Below are 24,201 nucleotides of genomic sequence, written 5' to 3'. Positions count from 1 at the left end.
ACGTAATGGGGTTTCTATGAAAAGAAATGGGTATGTAAACCCGGGATTCTCCGGTCTCGGCTAATGCCAGATTCGGTGAGTTTCTACGGCTAGGAGCGTTCGTTGAAAGAGTTAGAAGTTAAGCCTCTTGATTCTGTCAATATCGTCTCCGATAATAATAAGAACAAGCATGCAGTACCACAACAAAGTTCTTCAAAAAAAAGTTCTTCAAAGAACTCAAATGCAGCCAGAAGTAGCTCATCTGCCAAGGCAGAATTCCTGAATGTCAAGCAAATGTGTTACCGTTGTGGGAACCCTCCTCATCAAAAAGGTGGAAGGTGCCCTGGCGCTAATGCGGTCTGCAATTATTGTAAAAAAATGGGGCATTTTGAGAAAGTGTATTTGAAAAAGAAAAATCGTAGAACTGTTGCATGTGTAATAGAATCGGATCATGAATCTGATTCAGAAGTGGTCTCAATGGTTACTGATTCTCGTGATGTTATCTCTAATATACATGACTCATCTGAGGGTGTCGATCCTATTGTCGAGATTTGTGTAGGTGGTAAACCTCTAAATCTTCTTGTCGATTCAGGGGCTAGAATTACCATGTTAACACAGAAATTGTTCTATGAGACATGGGGAGACAGGACTCTTCAACCTCCAGATCGCTGTCCTGTCTCGTATGAGGGACGAAAAATTGATCTTCTTGGGTTTTTTGAGGATGAATTTATATTCAAGGGAAGGAAAATTTGGGGTAAAATTTATGTTGCAATCAAAGGTCTGAACATCTTAGGGTGGTATCATCAAGGTTTATTCAAAATGATCCTCAAACCTGGTATGTCTGAACAAGTCCTGGTTGTTTCAGATGATCAAGATTTAGGTGGATGGAAGGAACGTTTTCCATCTGTCTTTTCAGGGAATCTTGGAACCATACGAGGGTTCAGACATAAAATTGTTGCCAAGGATGGAGCTGTTCCCGTAAAGCATAAATTGAGGGGTGTACCTTTCAGTGTGAGAGACGATCTTGAATCTGAGATCAAGTCTCTGTGCGATCAAGGGATCATCGAACCTACGGATTCATCACTTTGGCTTTTGCCCTTGGTTGTCGCATGCAAGAAGTGTGGTAAATTGCACGTTTGTGTAGATTTGAGGTCCCTCAACAGAGAGATTTGGGTCGACTCTCACCCATTACCCAAAATTGATTATCTTTTTGCATGTGTGAGGGGGTCGCGCTACTTCTCCAAATTGGATCTAGCGAGTGCATATCATCAGATAGAGCTAGATCCAGAATCACGTCCCCTCACCGCCTTTGTCTCTCCATTAGGTACTTTTCAGTACAAACGGATGCCTTTTGGGCTTGCTTCCGCTGCGTCCGTATTTCAACGAGTGATGCAGAGCATGTTAGGGGCGATTGGCGGGGTCCTAGTTTTTCAGGATGATGTGTTAATACACTCGAAAGATGTTTTCTCGCATGAGTATGTACTTAAAAAAGTTCTTGAAATCTTCACGGAATCTTAGGAGAAGCATTATCACAAGTGCCCACGAAGGTCATTTAGGGTCCACACTCACTAGGAGGCATATTAGAGAATGTTTATGGTGGCCTTCTATGGACAGTGAAATTAACAAAATTGTCGATATGTGCCTGATTTGCCGTTCGGCTGATAAAGGATTGAAAGTAGTTACTCCGCCTCTGATTCCCATTGAATGCCCCACTGGACCCTGGTCCAAAGTGGGTCTGGACATCATGGGACCTCTTGATATTTTACCTGGTGGGTGCCGCTTTGTTCTGGTTCTTATTGACTATGCCTCGAAATGGTCAGAAGTAAAACTTGTTAAGGAGGCCTCCACAAAAATCATTATCTCTTTTCTCAAAGAAGTTTTCATGCGTGAGGGGTTTCCTGAGACCATGGTGACAGATAATGGTACTCAATTCACCAGTCTAGATTTTGGCAATTTTTTACAATCATGCAGTATCAAAAATGTAAAGAGCTCGCTTTACCATCCTCAATCTAATGGTCTCGTTGAACGAATGAATAGGGTTGTAGGGGACTGCATTAGATGGGCCAAATCTGGAAATTGTGATGTTTTTAATTCTCTGTAAAGCATGTTATGGTTCTACAGGACAACTCCCCACTCTGCGACAAAAGTTTCTTCTTTTGAGCTTCAAAGGGGAAGAAAAGCAAATACTAACTTCAAACCTGGGTGGATGAATAGGTGGATTAAAGCTGTACCTGATGTATAGTCTCTTATGCGGTTAGTAAGGGAAAATGTTTCTTGTTCACAAAACAACCAAAAGTCGTGGTTTGACAAGAAAAGAGGTGTAAAGGTGGTTCCAGTTGGGGTTGTAGACATGGTACGCATTAAATCTCCCCTTCATGTCAAGAAGGGTGAGAGCAAGTTTGGCCCATCTGTCTCAGTTACTAAGGTGGGAAAGAATGCTGTTCAAGTTGTAGGGGGGAAGTGGTGGAATGTTGGTAAAGTTGTAAAAATTAAAAATGTTGTTCCAAGTTCCTCCTCTTTATCTCCTGGTCCAGAGGTCAGTGGACCTTCTGTGGTTTCACCTAGGAGGAGTGCAAGAACAATTGTTATTCCCAGAAGATACAGGATGTGAAATGCTTATTATGTAATGTAATGTAATGTATTGAATCTGCCCTTATAAAATTTAATAGAGCCATTACACAAACTATAGATAAAATCGCTCCTCTGAAGCAATTTAAATCCAGACCGACCAAGAAACAGGAAATTTGGTTTTCGGATAACCTAAGGACATTAAAACTCAATGCTAGAAAATTAGAAAAAAAGTGGAGACTTTCTCACTTGGCGGAAGATAAAACAAAATACTGGGACTCACTATGCACATATCATAAAGCTATTCGCACTGCTCGCAAAAACCACATCACAGCCCAAATCACAGCTGCAGGAAACTCTTCTAGGGTTCTATATCAAATCCTACAAACCTTTACCAAACCTGCAGCATGTGAATCTGTTGAACTAGGTTCTAAACAGCTATGCGATGAAATTTCATGTTTTTTTGCGAAAAAAATTGATCTCATCTATGATAAAATAATATGCGCCAAAAAAAGTGTTTCCATGGATAGAGTGTTACCTGAAATGGATGATGAACTTAAGCAGGAAAAACATATGTTAACCTGCTTTCCATCTATTTCTCTACAAGAAACACTTCTATTCACTTCTCAGATTAAAAGTGGCAGTCCTGATGATAACATTCCAGCCAGGATTATACCTGGCCTGAGCGAACAACTTTGTCCTATATTTGAAGGATTGGTGAATCTTTCACTTAGCTCAGGTACTGTGCCAAGAGATTGGAAACGAGCTTTGGTTAGACCCATTAGGAAAAACACCTCTATTCCATGGACTGATCTAACCAACCTTAGGCCTATATCCCTATTACCATTCTTAGGGAAACTGGCTGAGAAACATGTCAATCACCACTTGTCCAATTACATCGAACTTGTGGGGGCTCTGGACTACTCTCAGTCAGGGTTTAGGCCTAAACACAGTACGGAGTCTACTCTTCTGTCTGTCACAGATGACCTACAGATGTATCAGGACAGGGGCTTTTCAGTAATCCTGGTGCTCTTAGATCTTTCAGCAGCGTTCGATACCGTTTCACATGCCATTCTTATTGAACGGTTATCGAACGCTGGCATCAAGGATAGGGCCATCGAATGGCTGAAAAGCTTTCTCCTTATTCGTTCCCAGAGAGTTATCATGGACTCCTACCGCTCAGCGGAGATTGAGATCTCTAAGGGGGTGCCCCAGGGCTCTTGTTTGAGCCCAACCCTTTTTAATATATACGTGGCACCATTGGCTAGAGTGATGCGAAGATATGGTTTCATTCCAGTATCGTACGCTGATGACACCCAGCTCCTCTTTCCTTTCAAAACTCTCTCCGCTGAAGTGAAAAATTCCTTTTCTGCTGGCATGAAGGCAGTGGCTCGCTGGATGTCTTCCAACTTTCTCCAGTGTAATGTCAGTAAAACGGAAGTAATGTTGTTTGGTGAGGCAAAAATGTTGTGGACCCCTGACTGGTGGCCGCCTGATCTGGGAATAGTTCCTGAACCTAAACAGGTTGTGAAGAACCTTGGGATTCGTTTGGATCAAGACTTGCTTTTTAAACAACATGTCAATTACACTTCAGGAATCTGTTTTCACACCATTAGTTTGTTACGGAAAATCTTTCCCCTCCTGCCAGATTCCTGTAAGAGAACCTTGGTCCAGACCTTGGTTTTAAGTAGGATTGACTACTGTAATGGCCTGCTTCTTTCTGCCAACGAAAGTGTTTTGAATAAACTGCAGGTCATTCAAAACACGGCAGCTCGCCTTGTCCTTAATGTTCCCCCCAGAACTGCTTCTAAACCCCTCCTGGATCAGCTACACTGGCTGTCGATCCGTCAGAGGATAAAATTTAAGATATGTTGCCTTATCCACAAATGCATAAATGGCCAAGGGCCCGTTTATCTACAAAATAAATTTGTTCCCTACATTCCGCTCCGATCACTAAGATCTAGCAATAACCTCCTCCTGGTGATCCCTCGGGCAAAAAAAGCCAGACATGGGAATAAAGCTTTATCTATTACAGGCCCCACATTGTGGAATAAACTTCCTTTATCATTAAGACAATGCAAGGAACATCTTACCTACAGGAAACTTCTTAAAACTGTGCTGTTTAGGAATGAGATCTAGCCCCTCTTTCATCTTATCCTTGCTTTACCGATTACTGAAAAGCGCAGAGATACTCCATTGGAGTCGATTCTAGCGCTATATAAACTAATAAATAAATAAATAAATAAATAAATAATACTCTGTTATTTTGTTCATCCACAGTTGACAATTTTTATCTACTTTTTCTGTTTATGTTTCCTTTGCTATTCATTTTTTTATGTATTTATTTTAGTGAGAAAGGAGGATATGTTATATCCTTTCTCTGATGTGGGTACGTGCGTTATTGCTGTAAGATGTTGTCTCCTGCTCTGTGTTCTATCTTTAGTGACACGTAATGGAATGTCCAGTGGTTGCCTAGTTGCTTGGGGGGTTATATTCTCTTATCTTTTGAAAAGGCTGGCTGGGGCGGTTGAAGATTGATGTGGTGCTGCCTTGATGTCCTTTGGCTGTGTAGTTATTCTACAAATAAACTCGACTAAGTTCATCCCTGTGTGACAGCGTCTTCACTACAATGTGGAGCTGAGAAAAGTATGACCAGACATGGAGAAGAGGGCCATGAAACAGCAACGAGAGGGGGAGAGGGAAAGAGAGAGAAAGAGAGAGAGAGAGAGAGAGAGGGGGAGAGAGAGAGAGACATCAAGGGAGGGAGGGGTAGAGAGAGAGAAAGAGAGAGAGAAAGAGGAGGGTATTCATATAGAGAGAACAAGCAGGACGATGAAGGCTGGAAGGGAAGGGTAACTAACTACAAATGAAGGATAAAACCAGAAGTAACTCACTCAAGCCTTTGTATCCGACAGCCGGACCGCTTCAGTCCTTCACACACCTGTCTCACTCCAGAGTCCTTGAGTTCCTGACAATTCAGACTCAGCTCGGTGAGGCCCGGGTTTGTGCTCAGCATGGCCTGGAGCTCTGCACAGCCGGGTCCAGAGACGGTGCAGTTCCAGAGCCTAGGAAGGGTAGAGCATCACAAACAATGTCACACTTTTTCCACTCCATCTAGCTCCACATTCAGGTCTTAAACATCAAAACATGCATTTCCCTTTAATGGGTTTACCTTGGCAGGGAAACAACTCACCAGCTTTGAGGGTCTGTGACCAGCTGTGCAGCAAAGACACCAACAGCTTAAAAACCGAGGTGCACAAATGTGAGGCAGCGCTAAATAAAGCCAGTTACACCAGCAGCCATTCATGTCACCCCCAACCCCATGTAAAAGAATCTTTTACCATAAATGAAAAGCTCTCCATGTAAAAGGACGAGGGCCTGGGGGTTGTTCTATTTCTATTTTTGATTATTTATGCTGCCGCGCTGCCTGCGGATATGGTTCACAGGAAGCAGGAGTTGGAGTAGAGCAGAATACAATGATCAGTGCTTGACTGAGAACTTAGCAAGAGCCCTGACTACACAGCGGGTGGGGTAGGAGGGGCTTCAGGCCTTGCCAGAAGGTGATCAATACAGCCCCAGGTAGAAAGGCAGTAGGAGTGAGATCCCTTGGCCTTCCTGGTAGTTGATAAATACTGCCCCAGGTAGAAGGGCAGTAGGGGTGAGATCCCTTAGCCTTCCTGGTAGTTGATAAATACTGCCCCAGGTAGAAAGGCAGTAGGAGTGAGATCCCTTGTTCTTGCCAGTAGTTGATAAATACTGCCCCAGGTAGAAGGGCAGTAGGAGTGAGATCCCTTGGCCTTCCCAGAAGGTGATAAATACTGCCCCAGGTCGAAGGGCAGGAGGAGTGAGATCCCTTGTTCTTGCCAGTAGTTTATAAATGCTGTCCTAAGGTAGAAGGGTAGTAGGAATGATATCCCATGGGGTGAGCACCATGGCTCTTTTGGGAGGCCGGTCTTGTGTGTCTAGTCGGGGCCCTGAGATTGGAGTCAGAGCTGGGAGGGTGATCCAGTCTTCTGATTGTTTGAGGTGGATCCCACCACCTCTGACATCAGGGGCCTATTTTTCAAGTTTCTAGTTCACGTTTTGGTGATTTCGCATTGGAATGATCCCTCAGCCTCTTTCTTCAGCTCCATGCGTCTCTCTCCACCCCACAGTCCAGCCTCTCCAGTCATGGCTGGCACAGCTAGGGAGTGTTTATGGCTCCCTGTACCCACTCTCTCTTCTTCCAGGCAATGCCAGTAATTTATCTAAACCAGGGCTTGAATTTTCATGAACATTTAGCTGTTCCTTCAAACTGGAGTTATCAATAGTTTGTGCTGATGTGCAGTCATGCAAACCGGAACAAACAGGTACTGCCCGCTCCAAGGAACGCCTAGTGGCAGTCTAAGGAACCAAGTAACACCCTAAGGTACTGCAGTCTGCTACAAGGGGCAGCCTGCACCAAGGAGCTCCAAGTAACACCCTAAGGTACTGCAGTCTGCTACAAGGGGCAGCCTGCTCCAAGGAACCCCTGAGAGTAGCGTAAAGTACTGCAGATTTCAACAAGGGACAGCCTGCTGTAAGGGCCCCCTAAGAGCAGTCTAAAGTACGACAGTTCGCTAGAAGAGACCTCGAGCAGCAGTCTACATTGCTGCAGCCCGCTCCAAGGGACCACCCTAACAGCAGTCTTAAGTAGGGCAGCTCAGTACAAGAGACCTCGAGCAGCAGCCAGTGTTGCCACAGCCCGTTCCAAGTGACCCCCTAGGAGCAGTCTAAAGTACGACAGCTCGCTACAAGAGACCTCAGGCAGCAGTTTAGTTTGCCGCAGTTCTCATCAAGGGACCCCTAGGAGCAGTCTAACGTATGATAGCTCGCTACAAGAGATCTCAGGCAGCAGTTTAGGTTGCCGCAGCTCTCTTCAAGGGGCCAACTCTCCTAGCAGCAGTCTAAAGTACGACAGCTCACCACAAGAGACCTCGGGCAGCAGTTTATGTTGCCGCAGCTCGCTTCAAGGGACCCGCTCCCCGAGCAGCAGTCTAAAGTACGACAGCTCGCTACAGAAGACCTTAGGTAGCAGTTTAGGTTGCCGCAGGTCGCTTCAAGTTACCCGCTCTTCTAGCAGCAGTCTAAAGTACGAGAGTTCGCCACAAGAGACCTTGGGCAGCAGTTTAGGTTGCCACAGCTCACTTCAAGGGACCCGCTCTCCTAGGAGCAGTCTAAAGTATGACAGCTCGCTACAGGAGGCCTCAGGCAGCAGTTTTGGTTGCCGCAGCTCGCTTCAAGGGATCCGCTCTCCTAGCAGCAGTCTAAAGCACAACAGCTCGCTACAGGAGACCTTGGGCAGCAGTTTAGGTTGCCGCAGCTCGCTTCAAGGGACCCGTTCCCATAGCAGCAGTCTAAAGTACGACAGCTCGCTACAGAAGACCTTAGGCAGCAGTTTAGGTTGCGCAGCTAGCTTCAAGGGATCCGCTCCCCTAGCAGCAGTCTAAAGTACGACAGCTCGCTACAAGAGACCTCGGGCAGCAATTTAGGTTGCCGCAGCTCACTTCAAGGGACCCACTCTCCTAGCAGCAGTTTAAAGTACGACAGCTCGCCACAAGAGACCTCGGGCAGCAGTTTAGGTTGCCGTAGCTCGCTTCAAGGGACCCACTCTCCTATCAGCAGTCTAAAGTACGACAGCTCACTACAGGAGACCTCTGGCAGCAGTTTAGGTTGCTGAAGCTCGCTTAAAGGGACCCACTCCCCGAGCAGCAGTCTAAAGTATGACAGCTTGTTACAAGAGACCTCGGGCAGCAGTTTAGGTAGCCGCAGCTCGCTTCAAGGGACCGCTCCCCTAGCAGCAGTCTAAAGTACGACAGCTCGCTACAGGAGACCTCCGGCAGCAGTTTCGGTTGCCGCAGCTCGCTTCAAGGGACCCCCTCCCCTAGCAGCAGTCTAAAGTATGACAGCTCACTAGAAGAGACCTCGAGCAGCAGTCTAGGTTGCTGCTGCCCGCTCCAAGGGACCCCCCCAACAGCAGTCTTAATTAGGACAGCTCAGTGCAAGAGACCTTGAGCAGCAGTCTAGGTTTCCGCAGCTCACTTCAAGGGACCCACCCCCCCAGCAGCAGTCTAAAGTACGACAGCTCTCTACAGGAGACCTCGGGCAGCAGATAAGGTTGCCACAGCTCGCTTCAAGGGACCCGTTCTCCTAGCAGCAGTCAAAAGTATGACAGCTCGCTACAGGAGACCTCAGGCAGCAGTTTAGGTAGCCGCAGCTCGCTTCAAGGGACCGCTCCCCTAGCAGCAGTCTAAAGTACGACAGCTCGCTACAGGAGAGCTCGCGCAGCAGTTTAGGTTGCTGCAGCTCTCTTCAAAGTCCCGCTCCCCTAGCAGCAGTCTAAAGTACGACAGCTGGCTACAGGAGACCTCGGGCAGCAGTTTACGTTGCCGCAGCTCGCTTCAAGGGACCCGCTCCCTTAGCAGCAGTCTAAAGTACGACAGCTCGCTACAAGAGACCTCGGGCATGAGTTTAGGTTGCCGCAGCTCGCTTGAAGGGACCCGCTCTCCTAGCAGCAGTCTAAAGAACGACATCTCGCTACAAGAGACTTCGGGCAGCAGTCTAGGTTGCCGCAGCTCGCTTCAAGGGACCCACTCTCCTAGCAGCAGTCTAAAGTACGACAGCTCGCTACAAGAGACCTCGGGCAGCAGTTTAGGTTGCCACAGCTCGCTTCAAGGGACCCGCTCTCCTAGCAGCAGTCTAAAGTACGACAGCTCACTTCAGGGGACCTCGGGCAGCAGTTTAGGTTGCCGCAGCTCGCTTCAAGGGACAGCTCCCCTAGCAGCAGTCTAAAGTACAACAGCTCGCTACAGGAGACCTCCGGCAGCAGTTTCGGTTGCCACAGCTCGCTTCAAGGGACACCCTCCCCTAGCAGCAGTCTAAAGTACGACAGCTCGCTAGAAGAGACCCTGGGCAGCAGTCTAGGTTGCCGCAGCTCGCTTCAAGGGACCCCCTCCCCTTGCAGCAGTCTAAAGTATGACAGCTCGCTAAAGGAGACCTCAGGCAGCAGTTTAGGTTGCCGCAGCTCTCTTCAAAGGACCCCTAGGAGCAGTCTAAAGTACATCAGCTCGCTACAAGAGACCTCAGGCAGCAATTTAGGTTGCCGCAGCTCGGTTCAGAGACCGGCTCTCCTAGCAGCAGTCTAAAGTACGACATCTCGCTACAAGAGACCTCGGGCTGCAGTCTAGGTTGCCGCAGCTCGCTTCAAGGGACCCACTCTCCTAGCAGCAGTCTGAAGTACGACAGCTCACTACAAGAGACCTCAGGCAGCAGTTTAGTTTGCCGCAGTTCTCTTCAAGGGACCCCTACGAGCAGTCTAACGTACGACAGCTTGCTACAAGAGACCTCAGGCAGCAGTTTAGGTTGCCGCAGCTCTCTTCAAGGGACCCGCTCTCCTAGCAGCTGTCTAAAGTACAACAGCTCACTACAGGAGACCTCGGGCAGCAGTTTAGGTTGCCGCAGCTCTCTTCAAAGGACCCCTAGGAGCAGTCTAAAGTACAACAGCTCGCTACAGAAGACCTTAGGCAGCAGTTTAGGTTGCGCAGCTCGCTTCAAGGGATCCGCTCTCCTAGCAGCAGTCTAAAGCACAACAGCTCGCTACAGGAGACCTCGGGCAGAAGTTTAGGTTGCCTCAGCCCACTTCAAGGGACCCCTAGGAGCAGTCTAAAGTACGACATCTCGCTAAAGGAGACCTTGGGCAGCAGTCTAGGTTGCCTCAACTCGCTTCAAGGGATCCGCTCTCCTAGCAGCAGTCTAAATTACGACAGCTCGCTACAGGAGACCTCAGGCAGCAGTTTAGTTTGCCGCAGTTCTCATCAAGGGACCCCTAGGAGCAGTCTCACGTACGACAGCTTGCTACAAGAGACCTCAGGCAGCAGTTTAGGTTGCCGCAGCTCTCTTCAAGGGACCCGCTCTCCTAGCAGCAGTCTAAAGTACAACAGCTCACTACAGGAGACCTCGGGCAGCAGTTTAGGTTGCCGCAGCTCTCTTCAAAGGACCCCTAGGAGCAGTCTAAAGTACAACAGCTCGCTACAGAAGACCTTAGGCAGCAGTTTAGGTTGCGCAGCTCGCTTCAAGGGATCCGCTCTCCTAGCAGCAGTCTAAAGCACAACAGCTCGCTACAGGAGACCTCGGGCAGAAGTTTAGGTTGCCTCAGCCCACTTCAAGGGACCCCTAGGAGCAGTCTAAAGTACGACATCTCGCTAAAGGAGACCTTGGGCAGCAGTCTAGGTTGCCGCAACTCGCTTCAAGGGATCCGCTCTCCTAGCAGCAGTCTAAATTACGACAGCTCGCTACAGGAGACCTCAGGCAGCAGTTTAGTTTGCCGCAGTTCTCATCAAGGGACCCCTAGGAGCAGTCTCACGTACGACAGCTTGCTACAAGATATCTCAGGCAGCAGTTTAGGTTGCAGCAGCTCTCTTCAAGGGACCCACTCTCCTAGCAGCAGTCTAAAGTACAACAGCTCACTACAGGAGACCTCGGGCAGCAGTCTAGGTTACCGCAGCTCACTTCAAGGGACCCACTCCCCTAGCAGTAGTCTAAAGTATGACAGCTCGCTACAGGAGACCTCGGGCAGCAGTTTAGGTTGCCGCAGCTCGCTTAAAGGGACCCGCTCCCCTAGCAGCAGTCTAAAGTATGTCAGCTCGCTACAAGAGACCTCGGGCAGCAGTTTAGGTTGCCGCAGCTCGCTTAAAGGGACCCGCTCCCCTAGCAACAGTCTAAAGTATGTCAGCTCGCTACAAGAGACCTCGGGCAGCAGTTTAGGTTGCCGCAGCTCGCTTAAAGGGACCCGCTCCCCTAGCAGCAGTCTAAAGTTTGTCAGCTCGCTACAAGAGACCTCGTGCAGCAGTTTAGGTTGTCGCAGCTCGCTTCAAGGGACCCGCTCTCCTAGCAGCAGTCTAAAGCACAACAGCTCGCTACAGGAGACCTCGGGTAGCAGTTTAGGTTGCCTCAGCCCACTTCAAGGGACCCGTAGGAGCAGTCTAAAGTACGACAGCTCGCTACAAGAGACCTCGGGCAGCAGTTTAGGTTACCGCTGCTCGCTTCAAGGGACCCGCTCCAAGGGAACCCAAGGACTGACCTAAGGTACTACAGTTTGTGTTGTTAAAGTTGCAATCGGTCAATGACACTTAGCTTTGCCAATGCTTGTGACTTGTGCTTGATTTTGATGAATAGATGCTCCCAGACCTCAGGCTTCAGGGCATATAACTGCACATAAACTGGGGATCAGTCTCCGAACTTGCTCTAGTCCCACAGGCGGGTTCGTCTTGTAGCTGGGCTGCCTGTAGCTCTCTGGGTGGGCCCCAAGACAGCGGGTGAAACTAAGCCTGCTTCATTCGCACTCTGGACGGTGCCAATGTTGAATCTTTGTGAATACAGGGCACTGCATCATGGCTGAAGACAAGGGTGTAAATGTAAATGTAATGTGTAAATGTAGTTGAGCTTATATAGCGAACAGCTACCCGCTGTGGGTTTCCCGGCGCTTGCTTAGGGAACCCGTCCTGGTATTCCCCTGTGAGATAGCAGGGTATCCACAAGGTGAAAGTCAGGCATCCCGCCGCGAGGGGCCGTTGTGGAGATTAAGCAAGCTATTGCCCAGAGTCGCAGAGTGTGAACCCGTGAGTCGAGGAGGCACGGGGCGAGAATTATCGAGTCAGTGGAATTTTTAGCCCAAGACCCGCCGAGGCGGGGAATTGAACCCTGGTCCAGGACCGATCTCAGCTTCCGGGTCTGCTGCCTCTAACCCCTGAGCCACACTTCTCAGATCTCTGAAACCGTTAGGAGCCGCAGGTAGGTTTTTGTGGTGTTGATTGTTTTTTTTTCCCCGAAGGGTTCAGAGAGTGCGAGGGTCTTGTTACTGTGCTGCATACACTGTGCTCTCCCTGACCACTCAGGAAGGCCTTCTCAGTAATATGACCCCCAGGGCACAGGATCAAGTCTTGGAAAATAACAATTCTGTTTTTAATGTGGAGAAAGGGTTTGCAATGCAAAGGTTCCAAACACTCTTTGTCCCTGAAGATGAAACCCTTAAATGTAAGCTTGAAGAGCTGCTCTGATTAAATGTTGAGTGTCTGCTGGTTAGCAGGGTGTGTTAGTGTTTGAATATTACTCGCATGTTCGGGGATGACGGTGACTGGTTACTGGCATTATTGGGATTAAACAGCTCTGGCTGCCTTGACATAACTGATTGGGGGAAAAAGGGGCTCAAGAGCAAGTGACTGAAGATGGGAAACATCACTTTTATGCATCAAGCATTTCTTAAAAGTGGTACTTCAATAGTCTACTGCGCTGCTGCTACAGACTAAGGGCAATGAAAACAAGCATTGGCAAAGCATATACCTCAGAATTCCAGAGCCAAGACCTATTGGCTTTGTCCAAGCTTGCTGAGAACAGGCTTCCTGCTCACTCATCATTGTTACTTCTTTTTAGAATGTAGATAAAATCCTTACACTTTCTTTTAAGTGTTACTGCTACTCAGATTATCCTGTTAATTTGTGCTTGTTATTTAGGCAAATATTATTTAAAGTGGCCTGACACTAAAAAAAGAGAAGAAACACAGCAGGACTTCTTTAACTACCCCCACCCCACCCCCCAAGAACGAGTCTGCAACGGAGAGGGGGACAACAATAAGAGAACTGGACAAGGGTCAGAAAGAAATGTTCTACGCCAGGGGTTCCAATCTGTGGTCGGGGGACACCTGGGGTCCGCAAACCCTCCTCAGGGGTCCGTGACTGCTTAGAAAATGAAATAATATTAACAGATCAATAAAGTGTGTATAAGTAATTGGGTAAATGTCCAATTGAAGGAACCGTAAACGTCAAGGAATTTGAAATTGGGGACAAAAATTGAATTAGTCTCCTCAGATTGATTCGAAGGAGCAGTGCATCAAACAGAATATAGTATGGATGATGTGCGGCTTCAACTTAATTTTAAAAAGCTACCATTTAAATATTTTACATTTGTATTTTTTATTTACATTTGTTTGCAAATTAAATAACGTGTTATCATTTGTGTATGTGTTTGATGGAATGCTTGTTTCTGTATTTTTTGTGTATTATTTTGCAGTTCAAATTATTGACAATGCTTAGGCTGGGATCCCTGGCTTCCAGTAATGACTCAGTGGGGCCCGGGGCGGTTTCCGATAATGATTCAGTGGGGGTCCCGGGGTTTCAATAATGATAAGGTGGGGGTCCACAGAAGTCAAAAGATTAAGAACCTGCGTTCTAAGCCCTGGACTCATCAAGAAGAAAATAAACACGGTTGAGAAATCAAACTGTGCCGTGGAGGTTGGACTTGAGAAGATGGCGCCTAGGGCGGTGGGCGTTGAGACAACGGTGAAGACACTGGAAAGCAAGACGCTGTCCATGGAGGGATGGGTAGGCAATGTGGAGAAGGGATATGAATACTTTGGAGAACCTGTGGAGTTTGCAGTGAATACACTGGAGGGTAACAGGGAACGACGTGTGAGGAGACCTGCACAGTACCTGCTGTGGGTGTGTGACCCGCTGCATGTGAACCGCTTCCTGTGAGTGTCAGACGCGTGAACTGCTCCCGGCTGTGCTGTGCCCGTTCCCTGAGAGAAAGTCTTGACCTGTTGCTACTGCTTGGCTATTACACTCTAATGCAAGTGCTGAAAAGAATGATATCCACTTAGGAAGAGAGGAGACAGGGGTGACAGAACTGAGGGTGTAGAGTCGAGGGGAGTTAGGACTCAGCATAGTGATAGGAAGGGCTAGGAAAATAAGAGTTAAAATGAAGGGCGAGTGAAGCGAAGGAGAGAGAGAGAGAGAGAATAAGAAAAGTAGAAGAAACCTGAGAGGTACAGAAAACAAAAAGATTAGAATACATCTTAAAGGCAGAGAACAAAAGGTATGGGGATAACAAATGAGAAAGAAAGCAGGTGATAGAAAAAGGAAAAACAAAAAGCGACTTAAGAAAGGCGGCATTAACTAAGAAATGCACGATGAGGAAGAAACAGGAATACACATATAGGAAGAAACTGTCAGGAAAAGAACAAAGGGGTAGAAAAAAAGGAAGCAAGAGGCAGAAAGAATAGAGAAAGTGAGACCAAAGGCTGGAGAATGGCAGAGGGTGTGAGTGAGAGACTGTTAGACCTGTCAGCCCTAGGGTGGTCTTTCCCTGTGTTTTCGCCCTTGCCTCATTTTTTTCCACCCTCTTTTTCGTTGGCCTTAGGTCTCCGAGCGCCTTCCCATTGCTAAGGTGCAGGTGCTCTCTTCTCCCAACATGCTGCCACAGGACCCTGCTACTGCAGAGTGGTCTTTTTAGTAGCACCCTAGTTGCCAGGAGCTGGCTGGGACCCTACAACATTGTTGCGACACCCGCCCGCCTTTTACTCCTATAGCTAGAGTGGGGAAGCTCCTGGAACTTGCTGAAGAAGGGTGGGGTTTACTTTTGCCGCCTTAGAGGGTGGTCACCTGACCTAGGGATACTTAAGGAAAGGAGGGAACATTTTTAGTCAGTTAGGGCGACGACGACCTGGGGGAACCTACGCAGGAGTTTTAGGCGGTAGGGCCTAGTCAGGGACCTATGCCACTGAAAGTGACAGGGCTTAGGTGCTGCCTTTTAAGTTGAGTGAGGGATCCTGAACTAGCCCACTGATCTGGCCCAGCGGGAGGGGAGCCCAGGGGCAACCTTCCAAGCCTGACTGAGAACTCCCTTCAGTCACCAACTCAATCTACCCCCCCCCAAGGAACCAGACTACTAAGGGCGCCAGAACCAACAAGCGCCAAAAGGACTACAGAAACTTACCACAGAACTGCTGGGGGATCGACCAGGTACCTGCGCTGTGCCACTCCTGCGCTCCCTGACTTAACCTGGGCCCCTCCCTAGCTTGTTCTGCCACCGGCGGGCAGCCTGCCACCTCCCAGCCTACCTGCCCTGAGCTGGGGCGTCACCGTGGGAGCAAGGGGGTGCTAGGCGCCGAACACATCGCCACCCCCGAGCTGTGGACCAGCCCTTAATTTCTGCCACCCCCGTCGGGGATCCTGAAAAGGAATCACTCACCGCTGCGGCCCAGGGCAGGAAAGATTGTCCCTGTTATTACCGGGGCCCGCGGAGAAGCCCGGGGCCCCGTCGCTGCCGTCGGAAGGCGGAGAAGGCCGCCGGAACACCGCGAAGGCCTCGTCAGGCCTGAAGCCATCCCGCATGGGCCACGCAAGGCCCTGAGGCCGAGGCCTGTGTCACCTGACGGGGGCGGGCTGCCAAACGCCGCCCCCGCCGCTGTGCCATTCGTCGAGCAGGCCGCGCCCCCGCAGACCGCGCTATCATTGGCGGCTGCGGGCGCGGGCCTCTGAAGCCTGCAGGGAGATCTCCGGGTTCTCTGGAGCCGTCTCCGACCACCGCGGAGCTGCGCAAGGGCCTAACAGAGGCCCAAGATACAGGTAATCACCGGGGAGGAGGGCGGGAGGCCCGCGAGGCCCGGAGCACGCCCCTCCCCCGGGGAGATCTATCGTGGAGCTGCTGGGCCCCCTACCGCCCCAGAGCGGGAACAAACTGGGCCGCGGCCCCCCTTTGATAGGTGCCTGACTAAAAGAATAGAGTGGGGATCCAAGGATAGTATCACGCGGCCTCGGGCCGACTGGAACAGTGGAACCCCTGCCCGAAGGGCCCTATCCAATGTTAGATGTGATGAGATGTGACGCTCTAATTCATGGCTCTGATGCCATGCTGCAGCTGCGGCCGTAGTGCCCTGAGTCCTTGCCAGCCTAGCACTGTAATGAATTACAAGGCGGAGTGCCCTAAAGAAATGCCTAGTTCCGCGCTATGGTTGCAGGCCATGTTTTGAAGCGCTACGGATATGCTATGTGCAGCGCTATGTTAAACTGCCCTATTTGAGCGCTAATGGTTGGCTATGTGCAGCGCTATGTTAAAATGCCATATGTGAGGCGCTATTGAGTTGCTATGTACAGCGCTATGCTTAAAGGCCATGTTTTGAAGCGCTATTGAATGGCTATGTGCAGCGCTATGCTTAAATGCCATGTTTTGAAGCGCTATTGAGTTGCTAGGTACAGCGCTATGCTTAAAGGCCATGTTGTGAAGCGCTATTGAATGGCTATGTGCAGCGCTATGCTTAAATGCCATGTTTTGAAGCGCTATTGAATTGGTATGTGCAGCGCTCTGCGTAAATGCTGGGTTAGACGCTCCCCAGGATCACCAGGTGTCGCACTTTGATTCAATGCCAGGTTTTGATGTTTTAAGGAACTGCCAATCTATTTCTAATGAAATGCTTTTGATCCTAATGTTGATCTAGATAAAACTGATTGGTTTTATTCAACCTACTGTGTGGTGTCAATTATTGCGGGCGTTTCCTGTCTCGGTGGATGTGTGTGCTGTATGGTCACTTTACACGTAAGCCTTTGGTTGCCTACCTGCTCGAGCCACGCTACCCCCATAGGGCCTGGTGACCCCCGGTCCTGTGCAAGAGTGGGAGGCAAAAACAGAAAGAAGAGAGGTCCATCGCAAAGGAGATGAGCATCTCTGAGGGATGAGTGAAGGTAGGAATAGGAAAAAGAGAGGACACAAGCGTAAAAAGCGGGAAGATGAATGAGAGCGGCAGCAGTAAAGAAACAAGTATCAGAGGAGTTTGAACATAAGACAGAGGGGTAAAGGTGAAGAGAGTTGGGACACTGGGGCTGCAGAAGTGAGAAGATTGCAGAGACAGAGATGAGAGTGACACTGAGTTATGACACCAAGTGGAAGAGTGGGATAAAGGAAGAGATAAAGTTAAGAGACAGATATTAAGTGGTCAAACATAAGATTATTGTTATTAGGATATAGATATTAGAGACTTTGAGCTGTACAGGTTTAGGAGACTGAGCGGCGGAGAGTAGTCAAAGTGGGAGCGATGGAGGTGAGCGCCAGGTACGTAGAGATTTATTTAGTGAATGAGAGCTTGAGAGTTGGATGTAAGTAGAAACTTGGGAGAGATAAAGAGAACTGAGAGACTGAGGTGCAAAGAAACCCAGGAGAAATAGAGAAGGCAACATCAGAACAAGCAGTGGAGGCGTGAGGGACCCTGGCAGAGGCATGAGGAAAAGAGACATAAAGTAGAGTATGGAGCAGAAACTCAAAAAAAGGATGAACCCAGAGGACAGAAGTAGAGTTAGGAGAAGAAGTGGGAGTGAGAGGTGAGCAGGATGGGGAGCGAGGAAAACTTGGACAGTCCAAAATAAGAACTCATAGAGTTAAAGGCCAGCAATGCCAGTGAGAGGGGCTTAGATATGTTGGAAGCAGTGCTGGAAGAGTGTGAGGTTGTGTGACAGGTTTAAAGCAGAAAAGGTGATAAAAGAGGGAGCACTAAAGATGAGAGGCGGACACGAAAAAAAGGGATCGAGAAAGATGCGAGATATAAATGACCAGTACCAAGGCCCATTGGAGCATTACAAAGGAAAGTTTCAATAGCACAGAGGCACCACTCTCGCCCACCGTCATCTCTGACGAGCTCAAAGTCCTACAACTGATCCCTGGGATCCCTATGGCTGATCCCTGAGATCCCTATGACTGATCCCTGGGATCTCTATGAGTGATCCCTGGGATCCCTGTGACTGATCCCAAGGATCCCTATGAGTGATCCCTGGGATCCCTATGAGTGATCCCTGAGCCCCCTGCAGCTGATCCCTGGGATACCCACAGCTGATCCCTGGGATCCCTATGACTGATCTCTGGGATCCCTCCGGCTGAACCCTGGGATCCCAACTACTGATCCCAGGGATCCTTACGACTGATCCCTGGGATCTCTATGAGTGATCCCTGGGATCCCTGTGGCTCACCCCTGGGATCCATATGACTGATCTGTGGGATCCCTCCGGCTGATCCCTGAGCCCCCTGCAGCTGATCCCTGGGATACCCACAGCTGATCCCTGGGATCCCTATGACTGATCTCTGGGATCCCTCCGGCTGAACCCTGGGATCCCAACGACTGATCCCAGGGATCCTTACGACTGATCCCTGGGATCTCTATGAGTGATCCCTGGGATCCCTGTGGCTCACCCCTGGGATCCATATGACTGATCTATGGGATCCCTCCGGCTGATCCCTAGGACCCCTCTGGCTAAACCCTGGGATGCCTACAACTGATCACTGGGAACCTTACGACTGATCCCTGGAATCTCTATTAGTGATCCCTGGGATCCCTAAGGCTGATCCCTGGGATCCATATGACTGATCCCAGGTATCCCTATGAGTGATTCCTGGGATCTGTACAATTGATCCCTGGTATCCCTCTGACTGATCCCTGAGATCCCTATGCCTGATCCCTGGGACCTCTATGAGTGATCCCTGGGATCCCTATGACTGATCCCAGGAATCTCTATGAGTGATCCCTGAGATCCCTACAGCTGATCCCTGGGATCTCTATGAGTGATCCCTAGAATCCCTACAACTGGTCCCAGGGATCTCTATGAGTGATCCCTGAGATCCCTATGGCTGATCCCTGGGATCCCTATGACTGATCCCTGGGATCCCTATGGTTGATCCCTGGGATCCCTATGGCTGATCCCTGGGATCCCTATGACTGATCTCTGGGATCTCTATGAGTAATCCCTGGGATCCCTACGACTGATCCCAGGGATCCCTATGAGTGATCCCTGAGATCCCTAAGGCTGATCCCTGGGATCCCTAAGGCTGATCCCTGGGATCCCTACGGCTGATCCCTGGGAACCCTATGACTGATCTCTGAGATCTCTATGAGTAATCCCTGGGATCCCTACGACTGATCCCAGGGATCCCTATGAGTGATCCCTGAGATCCCTAAGGCTGATCCCTGGGATCCCTACGGCTGATCCCTGGGAACCCTATGACTGATCTCTGAGATCCCTCTGGCTGATCCCCAGGATCCCTACAGTTGAACCTTGGGATCCCTGTGGCTGATCCCAGGGATCCATATGACTGATCTATGGGATCCCTCTGGCTGATCCCTGGGATCTCTATGAGTGACTCCTGGGATCCCTAAGGCTGATCCCTGGGATCCCTCCGACTGATCCCAGGTATCCCTATGAGTGATTCCTGGGATCTGTATGATTGATCCCTGGGATCCCTATGACTGATCCCGGAGATCCCTATGACTGGTCCCTGGGATCCCTACTGCTGATCCTTGGGATCCCTATGGCTGATCCCTGGGATCCCTACGGCTGATCCCTGGGATCCATATGGCTGATCCCTGGGATCCCTACGACTGATCCCAGGGATACCGATGAGTGATTCATGGGATCTGTACGACTGCTCCTGTGGATCCCTATGACTGATCCCTGAGATCCCTATGGTGGATCCCTGGGATCCCTATAAGTGATCCCTGGGATCCCTACACCTGATCCCAGGGATCTCTATGAGTGATCCCTGAGATCCCTACGGCTGATCCCTGGGATCCCTACGACTGATCCCAGGGATCACTATGAGTGATTCCTGGGATCTGAACGATTGATCCCTGGGATCCCTACAACTGATCCCTGAGATCCCTATGACTGATCCCTGGGATCCCTACTGCTGATCCTTGGGATCCCTATGGCTGATCCCTGGGATCCCTACAACTGACCCCTGGGATCCCTATGACTGCTCCCTGGGATCCCTATGGCTGATCCCTGAGATCCCTATGATGGATCCCTGGGATCCCTATGAGTGATCCCTGGAATCCCTACAACTGATCCCAGGGATCTCTATGAGTGATCCCTGAGATCCCTACGGCTGATCCCTGAGATGTGTACAACTGCTCCCTGGGATCCCTATGACTGATCCCTGAGATCCCTATGATAGATCCCTGGGATCCCTATGAGTGATCCCTGGAATCCCTACAACTGATCCCAGGGATCTCTACGAGTGATCCCTGAGATCCCTACGGCTGATCCCTGAGATTCCTATGACTGATCCCTGGGATCTCTATGAGTGATCCCTGAGATCCCTATGGCTGATCCCTGGGATCCCTATGACTGGACCCTGGGATCCCTGCAGCTGATCCCTGGGATCCCTGACTGATCTCTGGGATCCCTCTGGCAGATCCCTGGGATCTCTACAGCTGAACCCTGGGATCCCAATGACTGATCCCAAGGATCATTATGACTGATCCCTGGGATCTCTATGAGTGATCCCTGGGATCTCTATGAGTGATCCCTGGGATCCCTACTGCTGATCCTTGGGATCCCTATGGCTGATCCCTGGGATCCCTACAACTGACCCCTGGGATCCCTATGACTGCTCCCTGGGATCCCTATGGCTGATCCCTGAGATCCCTATGATGGATCCATGGGATCCCTATGAGTGATCCCTGGATACCCTACAACTGATCCCAGGGATCTCTATGAGTGATCCCTGAGATCCCTACGGCTGATCCCTGAGATGTGTACGACTGCTCCCTGGGATCCCTATGACTGATCCCTGAGATCCCTATGATGGATCCCTGGGATCCCTATGAGTGATCCCTGGAATCCCTACAACTGATCCCAGGGATCTCTACGAGTGATCCCTGAGATCCCTACGGCTGATCCCTGAGATTCCTATGACTGATCCCTGGGATCTCTATGAGTGATCCCTGAGATCCCTATGGCTGATCCCTGGGATCCCTATGACTGGACCCTGGGATCCCTGCAGCTGATCCCTGGGATCCCTGACTGATCTCTGGGATCCCTCTGGTGGATCCCTGGGATCTCTACCGCTGAACCCTGGGATACCAATGACTGATCCCAAGGATCCTTATGACTGATCCCTGGGATCTCTATGACTGATCCCTGGGATCTCTGAGTGATTCCTGGGATCCCTGCAGCTGATTCCGGGGATCCCTATGACTGATCTCTGGGATCCTCCAGCTGAACCCTAGGATCCCTACAACTGATCGCTGGGATCCGTACGACTGATCACTGGATCTCTACGAGTGATCCCTGGGGTCCCTGGGGCTGATCCCTGGGATCCCTAAGGCTGATCCCCGGGATCCCTATGAGTGATTCCTGGGATCTATATGGCTGATCCCTGGGATCCCTATGCCTGATCCCTGAGATCCCTATGACTGATCCCTGGGATCCCTACTGCTGATCCTTGGGATCCCTATAGCTGACCCCTGGGATCCCTACAACTGATCCCTGGGATCCCTATGACTGATCCCTGGGATCACTATGAGTGATCCCAGGGATCACTATGAGTGATTCCTGGGATCTGTATGACTGCTCCCTGGGATCCCTACAACTGATCCCCGAGATCCCTATGAGTGATCCCTGGGATCCCTATGATTGATCCCAGGGATCTCTATGAGTGATCCCTGAGATCCCTGACTGATCCCTGGGATCTCTATGAGTGATCCCAGGGATCACTATGAGTGATTCCTGGGATCTGTATGACTGTTCCCTGGGATCCCTACAACTGATCCCTGAGATCCCTATGACTGATCCCTGGGATCTCTATGAGTGATCCCTGGGATCCGTACAACTGATTCCAGGGATCTCCATGAGTGATCCCTGAGATCCCTATGGTTGATCCCTGGGATTTCTTTGAGTGATCCCTGGGATCCCATCACCTGATACCTGGGATCTCTATGAGAGATCCCTGGAATCCCTGCAACTGATACCAGCGATCTCTATGAGTAATCCCTGAGATCCCTACAGCTGATCCCTGGGATCCCTATGACTGATCCCTGAGGCTGATCCCTGGGATCCCTACAGCTGATCCTTGGGATCCCTACAACTGATTGCTGGGATCCTTATGCCGGATCCCTGAATCTCTATGAGTGATCCCTGGGATCCCTAAGGCGGATCCCTATGACTGATCCCAGGGATCCTTATGACTGATCCCTGGGATCTCTATGACTGGTCCCTGGGATCTCTATGAGTGATCCCTGTGGCTGATCCCTGGGATCCCTATGACTGATCTCTGGGATCCCTCCAGCTGATCCCTGGGATCCCTACAACTTATTGCTGGGATCCTTATGCCTGATCCCTGAATCTCTATGAGTGATCCCTGGGATCCCTAAGGCTGATCCCTAGGATCCCTATGACTGATCCCAGGTATCCATATGAGTGATTCCTGGGATCTGTATGACTGATCCCTGGGATCCCTACTACTGATCCCTGAGATGCCTATGACTGATCCCTGGGATCCCTACAGCTGAACCCTGGGATCCCTACAATGACCCCTGGGATCCCTACAACGGATCCCTGGGATCCCTATGACTGATCTCTGGGATCCTTCTGGCTGATCCCTATGACTGACCCCTGGGATCCCTATGACTGACCCCAGGGATCCCTATGGCTGATCCCTGGGATCCCTACAACTGATCTCTGGGATCCCTACGACTGACCCCTGGGATCCCTACGAGTGATCCCTGGAATCACTCCAGGCTACCAGGTATTCTTCCCTTTGGAGCACCTGTAGCCCACTTTGGATCTGCCCCAATGTCTCCCTGACTGGAGACTCTGTGAATCTCCCTGTATCACTGAAAACCCTGCTGAGAGCTTGGGGGTAGGTTGCAAAGGTTAGCTGCTTGAAAGCGGCAGGTAGTCGGGGTTGAATATCGGGCCCCCTTGCAGGACACTGCAGGGGGGCCCTCAAAGGTTTCATTACACCACTGGCGGTATGCTGGAGCTCCTGGGGCTCCCTCTGACATGTAACGTGCTGGGATGCCCCCACAATGAGGTGCCTTGAGGGCCTCAGTGCACCCCTGGAGCGGTGTACGTTTTCTTCTTGGAGGCTTGGACCGCTTGCTCCCTCCCTGCAAGGCCTCATCAAACCCTGACTCCCTCTCCTGGGTCCTAACACTGGCTCCTGACATTCCCTTTAATCCCACTTTTTCTTCCTAGTTGGAGTTACAGTTTTGGTGGGTGGGTTTTATGGGGGGGGGAGACTTTAAAAGGTGATACCGTTATGGGGTAGTGGTTGGTATTCAGGTTTTTGGACTTAAAAATGAGGTTTCTCTTGATTTTTCCTCATAAAGCACATCTACCCAACGTGGGAATCTTAGCACTAAGAAAGCTCAAACTAGGAGACGATGAAAGATATCCGGCGATCACTACAAGACTGAGCTGAGACAACAATGTAAAACAAAATAAATGTACTTTGTGAGGTGGGAATGAGCAGCCTTCATGTGTGGGGGAAGCTTGTTCCACACTTGAGGACTGAGGACGCAGAGTGAATGAACACTTCCACTGCATGCGTTAATGCGAGGGACAGAGAATCAAAGCAGGGACTTTAACTGGAGACTCCTGCATAAGTTGCAGTGACTAGATTGTCTTTGAGACAGGATGTTGCTGTATGACAAACAGATAAAAGATTGTATGCATAAACTAAAGTCCTTCAATTGAATTATCTGCTGGTCAGGAAGCCAGTAACGCTCACAGACAGACTATTTTACGCATCAAGAATTTCTGAATTCTTCAATTTGGCTCCAGGAGCTAAAGGATATTACAAGATTTGATTTTTCACACACCAGACGCAGAGCCAAGTTGAGCATGGCAGCTGTGGGGTGGAAAGAGAAGACTTCCTCCTAGAACCTTTAGAGACCAGAAGCAAGGACCACTGAGTTAATCTGAGCTTCACAGGTGAGCTCCTTGTGAAGGATAACCCCAAGAGATTCTCATTTTCAAACGGTAGAGAGACATTGCCCGCAGACAGAAGGTAATGTACTCTGGCCATGTGTCTGTGTCA

General features: G+C 49.8%; 1 protein-coding gene across 1 annotated transcript in view; it reads right to left on the bottom strand.

Annotated features, from left to right (window-relative positions):
• Nucleotides 1-24,201, bottom strand: part of LOC146822513 (NACHT, LRR and PYD domains-containing protein 12-like) — a 221,502-nt gene that overhangs the window by 144,145 nt on the left and 53,156 nt on the right. The window contains exon 5 of the mRNA XM_085613631.1: nucleotides 5,442-5,612. Coding sequence (XP_085469757.1) covers nucleotides 5,442-5,612 — 171 coding nt within the window. The remainder of the gene's footprint in view (nucleotides 1-5,441; nucleotides 5,613-24,201) is intronic.

Source organism: Triturus cristatus, chromosome 6 (assembly GCF_964204655.1).
Source record: "Triturus cristatus chromosome 6, aTriCri1.1, whole genome shotgun sequence".
Taxonomy (NCBI): domain Eukaryota; kingdom Metazoa; phylum Chordata; class Amphibia; order Caudata; family Salamandridae; genus Triturus; species Triturus cristatus.
This window is presented reverse-complemented; position numbering and strand designations above follow the sequence as displayed.